At 36.9% G+C, this 12,285-nt stretch overlaps 1 protein-coding gene across 3 annotated transcripts in view; it reads left to right on the top strand.

Annotated features, from left to right (window-relative positions):
• Nucleotides 1–7,030, top strand: part of LOC121388580 (hemocyte protein-glutamine gamma-glutamyltransferase-like) — a 64,637-nt gene extending 57,607 nt beyond the window's left edge. For all 3 annotated transcript variants that reach the window (XM_041519974.1, XM_041519975.1, XM_041519972.1), the window contains exons 13-14: nucleotides 2,039–2,175; nucleotides 3,786–7,030. In XM_041519974.1, coding sequence (XP_041375908.1) covers nucleotides 2,039–2,175; nucleotides 3,786–3,942 — 294 coding nt within the window. In that variant the 3' untranslated portion in view covers nucleotides 3,943–7,030. The remainder of the gene's footprint in view (nucleotides 1–2,038; nucleotides 2,176–3,785) is intronic.
• Nucleotides 7,031–12,285: the final 5,255 nt, after the last annotated feature.

Genomic DNA, 12,285 nt, shown 5'->3' with positions numbered 1-12,285 from the left:
AGCCCATGAAGTGGCTACAGCGGGTTTCCTCTCTCAATATATGTGTGGTTCTTAACCATATGTCTGACGCCATATAACCGTAAATAAAATGTGTTGAGTGCGTCGTTAAATAAAACATTTCTTTCTTTCTTTCTCTGGGGCAATTGGGAAAGGATCTATAGCTCAGTCGGTAGGGCACTCGCCTGAGGTGCTTGAATCGGAGGATCAAATCTCCTCCGTGGACCTGTTCTCTGATTGTGTGCCCAGTGCCCAAAATAAATTTTTTTAAATGTATTTTGTGGCGAGGCGTAGCCCAGTGATATATTAAAGCGCTCGCCTGATGCGCGGTCAGTTTATGATTGATGCCCGTTGGTGTGTACATTGAGCTATTTCTCGTTCCAGTGTACCAAGACTGGTATATCAAAGTCAGTGGTATGTACTATCCTTTTTGTGGGATGGTGCATATAAAATATCCCTTACTACCAATAAAAAATGTAGCTCGATTCTTCTAAAGATTAAGTGTCAGAATTACCAAATGTTTGATTCTGAATTCAATAGTCAATGATTAATTAATCAAAGTGCTTTATGGTGCTGTTAAACAAAAACAACCTTTTTAGCTGTCTGGAGTAAATAACTACACTAATATTTTTTGGGCACGCATTTTGTCTCTTGCCAAAATATTACCAGCGTAGGCTTTTAAAACAACAATGCTAATAAACGTAATCCTGGCAAAATCAACAAATTTTGGGTTTACGTGAACACTTTGTACACTTGTGAAAAGAAAACATTAACTTAACAATCCCTGCTATTTTCTTAAGAGGTTTGGGCTAAGTGAACAGCAAAAACTTCGCGACTTAGCTCCAACATTTTTTAAAGAAAAAAACCTGGTACAATGTAAATTTAGTTACATTCATAAAAAAAAGTGTTTTACTTGTATGCTATATAAATATATTATATATACTGAATAACAATAGAAATGCAACTACTGTATATGTCAAGTACACTTAGAACGAACACGCTTATAACAAACTCTTGCATAGAACGAACTAGTCGTAAAGTCTTAATTTTTTACGGAATAACGAATTAACTTTTAAAACGAACCAAATATTTTGTTCCAAATTATAAAATTCAGTGTAAATTAGTGTGTATACAAAGAACCGAGCATAAATGGAATGTTACTTATAGAAAAAACTGCAGTGCAGGAAACACGAGAATCGACTACACAGAAAAGATCAAGGAATGTTTGTTTTTACTTAGTAGAACAATTAAATCCTGCCTGTGGGAAGCGCAAATAAAAGATCCCTTGCTGCCCGTCGTAAAAGAGTGGCATATGTGGCGACCGCGGGTGTCCTCTAACAAACAGTGTCAGAATGACCATATGTTTGACGTCCAATAGCCGATGATAAGATAAAAAAAAATCAATATGCTCTAGTGGCGTCGTTAAATAAAACAAACTTTACTTTTGTTCAGAACAATTAACATAATGTTCTCACTTCTCTGCACTCCAGGCCGAGATAACAAGCGACTTTCTCAAGGCATGCAACAAAAAAGAATAACAATAGTTTTCAAATTTGTGTATGTAAGGTGTTTTAAATGAAAAAAAATCCAATATGGCCGACTTTGGAAATGAAAACGGCCAACTTCTTCAAATGTGTACAATGAACTACTACTATAACGAACTATTTATCATAGTCCCTTCTATTTCGTTATTACAGCACTTCACTGTGTGTGTGTGTGTGTGTGTGTGTGTGTGTGTGTGTGTGTGTGTGTGTGTGTGTGTGTGTGTGTGTGTGTATTTATTTTTAATTTTAATTTTTGCATGATGCAATTAATTCGGTAAATTAAATATCAAAATATGCCTAAAATTTTCACAGGATTTTTTTATTTTATTATAATAGACATTAGACACCAAAAATAAAAAGATTTGAACTGAATAATAATTTTAAATAAATTAAATAAAACTAAAGTAATATTTCAGTTTATGTTGTTCAGTGTACACTACTAATACATGTACGTAGTACAGTACTCACTGTTAAACGTTCATAACTTTCTGTTTCAGTCCGAGGGAAAAGGTCAGCTAGGAAAGCCGTTTGAAGTGGTGGTGAAGTTAGTGAACACTCTATCACTTCCACTAACTGGAGGTGTCCTTAATATTGAGGGACCTGGAATACAGAGGGTAGCTGCAGTGAAGATAAAGTAAGTAAATACGGGGTTTTTTCACAATGTAGTTATATTTACATGTATGCTCAGGATTTGTTCATGTGGTTTTGGCCCAATCATCACCTAACAACATATTTATAATGTTCTTAAAGAAAGAAAGAAAGAAGTGTTTTATTTAACGACGCACTCAAAACATTTTATTTACGGTTATATGGCGTCAGACATATGGTTAAGGACCACACAGATTTTTTTAGAGAAAACCCGCTGTCGCCACATAGGCTACTCTTTTACGACAGGCAGCAAGGGATCTTTTATTTGCGCTTCCCACAGGCAGGATAGCACAAACCATGGCCTTTGTTGAACCAGTTATGGATCACTGGTCGGTGCAAGTGGTTTACACCTACCCATTGAGCCTTGCGGAGCACTCACTCAGGGTTTGGAGTCGGTATCTGGATTAAAAATCCCATGCCTCGACTGGGATCTGAACCCAGTACCTACCAGCCGATGGCCTGCCACGACGCCACTGAGGCCGGTTTGTTCTTAAAGAGACAGTCCTGCGTTTGCTGCAATTTTTAATGTTATCGACTGACAGAGACTTTTTAACGATTGTAATTACATTGCAAATATATTTTCCTACATAATATATAAGTGGTTGTATATTAAACGTGTTTCTGACCGTTGTAATATTTGTTTTAGGTTAAATTTCATTTTATTTCCTAAAATATATTTAGAAACACATTAAATATACAGACACTGATATTCTAAGCAAGAAAATATATTTAATATGTAAGTTTAATCGTAGAAATGTTTTTTTAGCAAACTCAGGAATATCCCTTTAATGTCTTTAAATAATAATAATGAATGCAAACATGGCACTTTACACTGATCCAAGTCACAAAATATCGTTAGCAGATACATTTCCATATCAGATTGGACATGTGGCAATGGCCTTTGGATCTACTGTGGTGGTAAATCATGCAGCCCATTTTATCTCAGACTGAAGCCAGGGCTGTAATTTAGGCCTAGACAGTTGCTACTGCCCACCCCCTCCAAAAATTAATAATACAAAAATTTACAAGTTCCCGTTTTGTTTTACTACTCCTCGTAGTTAATATATCTGAACGACAAAACCAATATCATATCTCTGTACAAGGCAAAGTCAAAAGGTGCACTATCAGGTCCTTAGGAGCACCGCCACGTCCCTAGGAGATAATTATGTAACAGAATGTTTCATCCCTCGTGCGCCGCCTGTAGGAGGACTGCCACTCCCAAGACTAGCATAGAAACCCCAAAGTTGCACAGGATAGAGCCCTAGTGGAATATAATACAGTTGTGGTAGCATGCACACCTGAATCACAGTAAAAACAGTGATGATATCAGGTGTTCGCGAAAGGTGAGCATATCCTGCCCCACCCGTGCCACCCGTCACGAGCACAGCCTACTTTAATCCTAACGCTGGCCCTGGAATGAATACAACTGAATATTTCCAATCTTAAGAAAGGGTAAATAATCATGAATATCAATAACGAAAATCAGTGACCTTTTAAATATATATATATATATATATATATATATATATATATATATATATATATATATATATATATATATATATATATATCATGTGATCATTTCATATTTTGCAGGAAAAATATAGCAGCCGGTGAGGAGCATAGAGAAACAATCAAGCTCAACGCTAGAAGAGTTGGAAGAAAAGAAATTATTGCCAACTTCTATTGCAAGCAGATCTGTGACGTCACGGGCGTTGGGGAAATTGACATTTATGAAGAAAATAAAGTCTAAAAAAATAACCAAACTCAATAATAATAAAATAGTACTTTTAATCTAAACAGTAACCAATTTATTAACTATAAATATCTACAAATATGCATTAAAGTCCCAATTTTTTAGACAGTGTAAATTACTTTTTGTTATTACACGTTTTTATCATTTACTTACATGTTACCAGCAACCTTTTGTTAAATTAATTTATTATTTTTATGTATTCAAGTCCCTGACTGGTTAGTGTAAAATTCGTTTGGATATTACACGTTTTTACCATTAACTTGCATGTTACTAGCAACTTTTTGCTTCAATTAATGTATCAGTTTTATGTATTAAAGTCCCTAACCAGTGTAAAATAATTTTAGCTATTGTACGTTTTTACTATTAGCTTACACATTACTAGCATTTATTTGCTTAAATTATCAATTTTAGCAAATCCAATGTGTTTTTTGGAGACTTTGTGTTTTTGTAGTTGTTCAAAATTTAAACATGGTTCACCAGCTTTAAAGTACACGTAGTCCCTTTAGTTTAGGTCAGGTCATGTCAGGTCAGGTCATAGGATTTAATGTTCACATTCAGAACAAGCTGCTGTAGAACATGTCTGTCATGGGCGCAGGTTTCGGCTCTCGTCAGGTCCTTCGTCCAGAACAGAAGGACCTTTATTTTACACAGTTGGTCCTTTTTATAATGCCTACCTGTGTATATTAAACGGCCTTGGTAGTATAGTGGTTAATTCATTGGACGTAAGGCTGGTAGCTACTGGGTTCGCACCCCAGTACGAGCTCCCACTCAGTAGTTGGTTGAGGAGGTGCAAGGCCAGTAATATTTCACTAACAATTCATCATTAACCCACTACATGTCCTGGAAAGACATCCCCCACAGCATGCTTGAATCTCAATTATATTGATGTGTGTGTGTGTGTTGGGGGGGGGGGGGTATTTCTGTCCCGGGTCAGATCACCGGCTATCCAGAGACCGGACCCGGGACAGACATGCTCGAAACTCTAGTGGTATATGAGCATGTAAATAAATATTGGTAATGGGAGGGGGGATCAAGAATACTCAATAAAATTGATTAAGGACAACTAGATATTTTCTTTAAATATGTTGTTTGGTTTTTTTTTAAACATACAGCTTTTCCCGTTTCAATGTGTCAACGCTGTGGTATGTTGTTAAAATTAATGATTTAAACAACAATCTAGAGCAAACAAACTTACAAATATCGTCATGAACCAATGTGTAAAGAATCTATTTAAGTGAATGCGCATATCAGCAATTTTCATAATATCCTTTCCCCTCTCTTCTTAAAACAAAAAAAAATTAAATTAAAAAAAACACCAAAAAAAAACCCACACACACTGGGTAGGGTGCAAGACCTTTATGTGTATCAGTGGTCAAATGTTACTAAAATAGTATGCTACTAGGAAAGGTTTTAACAAAGAGACTAATTAATTTTGTTGAATACATTATAAGAGGATGATGATGCGCGACATAGTCGTTATGAACAAGTGATTCTTATATAGATGTTATAGGTATAGCTGTGTAGAGAACGACAATGCCTACAGTACCCTTTATAGAAAATGGCAGGTCTTATAAGGTGGCCTGTATAGGTTACTCTAATTAATGTAAGTATACTGTTGTAGACATTCAAGTCGGGTTACAAAATAATTATAATTATAGAAGTAACTTTGCATATATACGACTATATGATTTAAAGGTACTTCGTTTTTTAAAAAGACTGTATGGTATTTATGGCTAAAACTTATTTTTTTGCATGAAATCAAGGGCGGATCCAATGGAGGGGATCAGAGGGACCTGTCCCCTCCCCAAAAATATTCACGTGCCCCATTTTTTAGTAATTTGTTTACAAACCTTTCCATTTTACAAATAACAAAATCTTATTGAAGTTCCCGTTTTAGGAGTGGGTCTCTGTGCTCTTTTGTCATTGGTCCGCTCCTTAAAATAATCCCTGAATCCACCCTTGCTTGAAATAGTAATTTTGTTTATATCTAGTCAATGTGATATTTGGTTTTTAATGTACAATCACCTGAACATATGCATAACGCATCACACTTTTTAAAAATACAAATCTTAACCCATGACCAGTTAACGCTCAACTCGTTCGTTAGGCCTAGATATGGCAATTCTGAAATGTTTTTGCCGTATGCAAAAAGCTTACCTACGGCAATTTTGAGTCTGCCTACAAATATTTTAAACCAGTAACAAACATGAAAACCAAAAATTATTCCTTGAACCGACGGCAATAATGTTTATCCAGTGGCAAAAAAAGAAAAGAAAAAAAGAAAAGAAGACTGCCATTGATAAAGCATCTGACTTACGGCAATTCATGTCGCAATCACAATTGCCGTCGATAAGTTTGAGCCCACGCATACTGGCTATTCGACATTATGCATTTCTTTAAAAATGTTTACAAAGGAAGGAAGGAAGGAAGGAAGAAGGAAGGAAGGTATGATTTATTTAACGACACACAACACATGCATTTTAATTACTGTTATTTGGCGTCCGACATATTGTTAAGGACCACATACGTAAGGAGAGATAAAACCCGCTGCCGCCACACTTTGGGCCACTCTTTCCGTAGTGATTAGTAATGATTGGGACGGGATTAGGACAATCAAGAACACATCAGATGTACAGAATTGATCATTCTAAGCAAGAAACTACGTTTCAATTAAAAGTACAATACACTATTTTAAGATGATGTACCTTTAATAATGTTCATAATATGACTTGGAATAAATTTTATTGTGTTAAACTCGGACAAGTTAACGAAACTTCCAATCTAAAATTGATTTGTTTGTTTGTTTTGTTTAACGACACCACTAGAGCACATTGATTTATTAATCATCGGCATCTAAAATTGATTTGAGGACGGGATCTGTAAGCTTTTGCGTTCATTTGAAGACAATTTTTATTTTGCTTTAAAATACTAGTAATTAACATATGTTATATGTTAGCACAGCATAAACGCTAATGTAATAATGTACATTGTATATATAATTATTATGTATTTTGTTTTTAAAACTGCATTCTCCCTCTTCATCTTGTAATATCGCCTTTCAGTGCAAAATACACATTTTAATAAACTAGTGGTGTTGTTGTTGGTGGGGGTTTATTTATTTTGTGTTTGCTATCAGCGGATGTCGTTAACTGTACTGATACATGCACATCCGTCGCTATTTATAAATACGTTCAGAGGTGGTTCCGAGAATATTTTGGGAGGGGTACACCTATATTGAAAATATATATCTAGACCGATAGAAAGATTCTTAGGCGTACGGACTGCCGTTTTTGTAAGGGGGGGGGGGGGGGGGGGGGGGGGGGCAGGCTGGTTTTTTTTTATCGAATTGAACGAAAATGCCCGAATCTGGCTAAAAAAATAAAAAATCATAATATTATTAGCATTACTACCAAACAGCTATATAGTGTTGCAAACGAATCATTACACATTTTTACATGGATTACAGCTAATTTTGAATTTAGAATGATGGAAATACATGGTTAAAAAGTCTCAGGTTGGCACATTTTGCTCCAATATCTCTATTATTTCCCCTCGAATGTGACGTTTTGCTCCAGCACTAGGGGACAGTTTCCCACCCCCTCCTACTGCCCTGCCTCGTATGCTTATGGGAATATTCGATCTAGGGTGCACACAAAGAAGGGCATTTGCTGCACTGTTCCTTTTTGACAGATTATTCATAAAATCATTATGTTATATTTCGGGATGGTATTGAAGTATCATGAGGGAACCACACACCCCTGGATCCGTTCTTCACACTTTATCATGAATAGTGATGTCCCAATGATCGATTATAATCGAAAATTGATCGGTTGGACTGCCGATTTGATGATCAATTATAAAAATCCATAATCGATTTTCGCGGAAAATGTTAACTGTAACACAAAACAAAATAGAACTTTTATTACGCTCAGACCGTTACAGAACGGTATATGAGGAACATGATGCATAAGGTGTAGTGTAGGTGCTATAACTATAGTGAAACTCCTCTAAACCGGACACCCTTAGGACCAAGTAAAAAGTCCGGTTGTAAGAGGTATCCACTTTAGAGAGGTTCTCTTCTGCACTGATATTTAAAAAGGGACCATGAAAAACGTCCGGTATTAATGGAATTCCGGTTATTAGAGGGTCCGGTTTTGAGATCTATGTAGATCTATGTTCATATGTACGTAAAGAAAACCGACAATGACTAGGTATTCAAGGTAAAATGACTGATGTATAGGGTTTATCTCGGTTAACATGACAATAGATAGATATGCCATATTCCCACAGACTGTATAATTAAATAATATAAATCGAAAGTTGATCGGTCAGTGCATAACGGATTATATTCGATGATCGATGTTGAAATTCCAACCGATTTCCAACACTAGCCATGGGTGATACATGTTTACAACTTATGCTTATCCATACTCAAATAATAAAACGAGTATCACACTCAGGGCCGTAGCTAGTGTGTGTGTGTGGGGGGGGGGGGGGGTGGAATCCGGCGGAAATTTTTGAAACTTAAAGAAAATTCTCTTCTTAACGGCATATTGTCACAGACCACTGACCTATTTAATGGTCTAACAAAGTATTACCTGAACAAAAATAATCTGATTTGTCCCTAAATGTACTTTATTCAACCATCTTCATAACCACCATACTCCATTTATTAATGACATTTTGTAAACATAATTGAATTATGGCAATGGTCCATAATTCAAAAACTAAAATTGCCGAGAGGGATGACATGGATTTCACTCCATCATGGTTTAATTAAGGTCATGCGATAGCTAGATTTGGTTTCCAACAATTAATGTAATTTTTATTTATTATCCAATTTTAGAGAAATAAGGTCCTTAAATCCGTGACAATATGCCTTTAACCGCTTAAAGAGTTTTAGACTATTAGCTACTCGGTTGCCCCCCCCCCCCCCCCCCCCAAAAAAAAAAATCCTAGCTACGGCCCTGACACTGGTGTGTTTGCAGTACGAGCTTTGATGTTATACTTATTCACATTTTCGCCAGCCAAGGTAATAGTCCGTATGTAATAATGTATTTCGTAATGCAGTATACTATACGGAATTGTACATTGACATGCGAAGATGACTTGTGCACAGAATGGCATTATTCTTTGTGTTTTCGCTGGGGAGAATAACAGAAAATAATTTGTATCATAGCAATCATTAAAATAGACGGTATATCTTTGACAGATGTCTAATCAATTTCAACAGAGCTTCGACTTGTATTCGTAATCGTGTATCATTTCTTTCTCGGCACTTTTTGCTGTTCTGTATTTTAAGAATACCTCAGTTTATAATTTTTAATCTTTAATATATACTGAACTTGTTACGCATCTACAATTTCTTTTGATATGCTCAATTTACATTCTTTCCACATTTTCAGGTTCTTGCCTATTAGAAGGGCGGGGTAATGAGGGCAGTTGACTCACAAAAAGCCCCCCAAAAACCCTGCCCTTTTTGTCTAGCTGTAGAATACATAACTACTAACCACTAACCCACTGTCCTGGACAGACAGCCCAGATAGCTGAGATGTGTGTGCCCAGGACAGCGTGCTTGAACCTTTAATTGGATATAAGTACGAACATATGTTGAAATGAAATGTAGAATACTAGTATACTATTCTTTGTCCGCCATAGGCGTCGAACGGGGATGGGGCGGGGTCACTCCCCCCTAAACTCTTTAGATAATGTATTGTCCCCAGTTGGACGGGGCGGTACGTACCCCAGTGTTAAATCGCTCGCTTGATGCACGATCGGTCTAGGATCGATCCTCGTTGGTATGTCCATTGGGCTGTTTCTCGTTCCAGCCAATACACCACGACTGGTATATCAAAGGCTGTGGTATGTGTCATCCTGTCTGTGGGATGATAAAAGACCCCAAATGTACCAATGCAAAAATGTAACGGGTTTCTTCTCTCTAAGACTATAAGCCAAAATTACCAAATGTTTGACATCCAATAGCCGATGATTAATAAATCAATGTGCTCTAGTTGGTGTCATTAAACAAAACAATAAACGAAATTGTTCGCCATAGGCGTCGGAAGGGTTGTGGCTGGGTCACCTCCCCAGTCGCTGTCATCTTCCGATGTCAACGCCTATATGTGAATGCTAATTTATTTCTACTTCCCCTTCCCACCCCCGTTATATTATACTAGGTACGGCCCTGATTTTCATATTCTGCTCAAATCTGCAGCCTGTAAGCAATTATATGTTTCATTTGTCCAGTATTGGCCATCATATAGGGGACGTATCACGGCCAGTACTGAACTAACAACTCTTATGCATGCACAGTAACGGTGTCAACGTTTTACTGTTAACGTCTTACTTTTACAATGAATGGCTATTATGTTCCAGGGGCCCTATTTTCGAAGCCATCTTAGCGCTACGAAATCGTAAAACCGTCGTAGGTTGTGACGTCACTACAGCGCACGCCATAGTGACGTCATAGCTTACGATGAGTTCACGATTTCGTAGGCTAAGATAGCTTCGAAAATATGGGCCCAGGGGTTAAAAGGGAATTAGCAGCCATTACAATATTATATGTTGTTTATTTATGTGTTGTTCTCAGAATACGGCTAGAGGACACTGTGACTATAGATAGTACTAAACCAAATAACTTCCGGCTGGGTCAAAGTTGGAGGTGCACCGGCGTTTTGATAGAGAAGTTAACACCACAAGTCCTGTGATTGGTGATAAATGTGAGTGTGTTGGGTGTAAAAAAAAAAAGGTTTCATCTTGGCAAAAAAATGTATGCAATTTTATTTCATCTAGTACAATTGTGTCAATTAGCCTTGTGCTTGAAACGTGTGAGGGGTACCTGTAAAAAAAAAAGTACCCAAATTTTGTGCGGAACTAGGGTAGTCATAGACGCTACACGTTATCTATGAAATGAGCAGCTTCTATCCCAATTGTTTCTGATACATTTTAAGAGTGAGGGGTGGTAGTATTTATATCTGTTGTGTTTATGTCAATTAATATGCTTTGGGTAGGAGTTTTAGCCACATATGTTACTATTGTTGTCAGGGGGATTAGATTTAGTAGTATACACCCTAAAGACAGGGACATAGAGTTTGAAGCTGAGGGGACAGAATATGCATTTACCCTCCCTAAACCACCCTGTTAAAGGTCTAGTTAGAATTTTAGTAGAGTAAACGAGCAAGACCCAGTGGTATTTTGTTGGTAAAATGTAGTTTGCAGCCAAAACGAGGGGCCGGTGCCGTATCACCTTCTCCTAAAGCTGCATCATGGTGCAAGCAAAGCATATGCGGAACAGGTGACATACACCCCTGCCAAGCGCTTGAATCGTTGATAACTTCGCTATTATTTCACTGCTGACTATTAAAGGTGTGGGAACCTCGCATCCATACACCTGCTTTGAAGGTCCTGCACTTTGTACATTTTTCTCTCTTATTGTCTTTTTTATTGGTGATTATGGGGACACAAGAAAAGAAACCTGGCATCTTGAATCATGAGAAGTCCAAGTACTTAAGCACAGGCTCATGGACATGTATATTTTATTTTGCATGCTTAATCATATTGCAAACTGTCAAATATGTTTTTAGCGTGTACATTTATGATTATGATACTATTTAAACTTAGTTTGCTTAATATGAGTTTAAATAATACTATGTATAAAAATTAATAAAGAATCAACGCATAGCCCCTGTTGTTGCTGTTGTTGTTGTTGTTGTTGTTGTTGTTGTTGGAGTAACTGCACTGACGGATCCAAATGAGGCTATTGCCTATTTGCATTTACCTAAAACAAATCAGTACATTTAAATAATTTTTAAATATTGTTTAATATATTTTCATGTGATTAAAATACGCAATATAATGTTACATTTTTATGAAAAGTGGCCTTAACGTTTGCCTTAAACTTGAGCAAAGACGATAATAGATGTCCTATATACCAACACCGGCAACACCGGACCATAATTCCCACCTTCACCCATACCATTTTCAAGACGATACTAAAGTTAAAATAATTCGAGGCGGGGTGTAGTTCATTGGGTTCCTATTTTTGTAGGGGAGGGTGGTGGGGGCATGCTGGCTTATTTATATACATGTAGTTAGCATTATTACAAAACAGCTGTATAGCGTTGCAAACGAATCACTAAGCATTTTTACATTGATTACAATTAATTTTGAGGGTAAAATGGTGGAAACACATGTACATGGTAAAAAGGTCTCAGGTTAGCACATTTTGTCCGAATATCTCATCGTTTTTGTCCGAATTTGATTATTTACCACACACACACACACCACCCCGCTCTCTCTCTCTCTCTCTCTCTCTCTCTCTCTCTCTCTCTCTCTCTCTCT

The sequence above is a fragment of the Gigantopelta aegis genome, chromosome 14 (genome assembly GCF_016097555.1).
Source record: "Gigantopelta aegis isolate Gae_Host chromosome 14, Gae_host_genome, whole genome shotgun sequence".
Taxonomy (NCBI): domain Eukaryota; kingdom Metazoa; phylum Mollusca; class Gastropoda; order Neomphalida; family Peltospiridae; genus Gigantopelta; species Gigantopelta aegis.
Note: the sequence above shows the minus strand (reverse complement) of the source record. Positions and strands in the feature narration are given on the sequence as shown.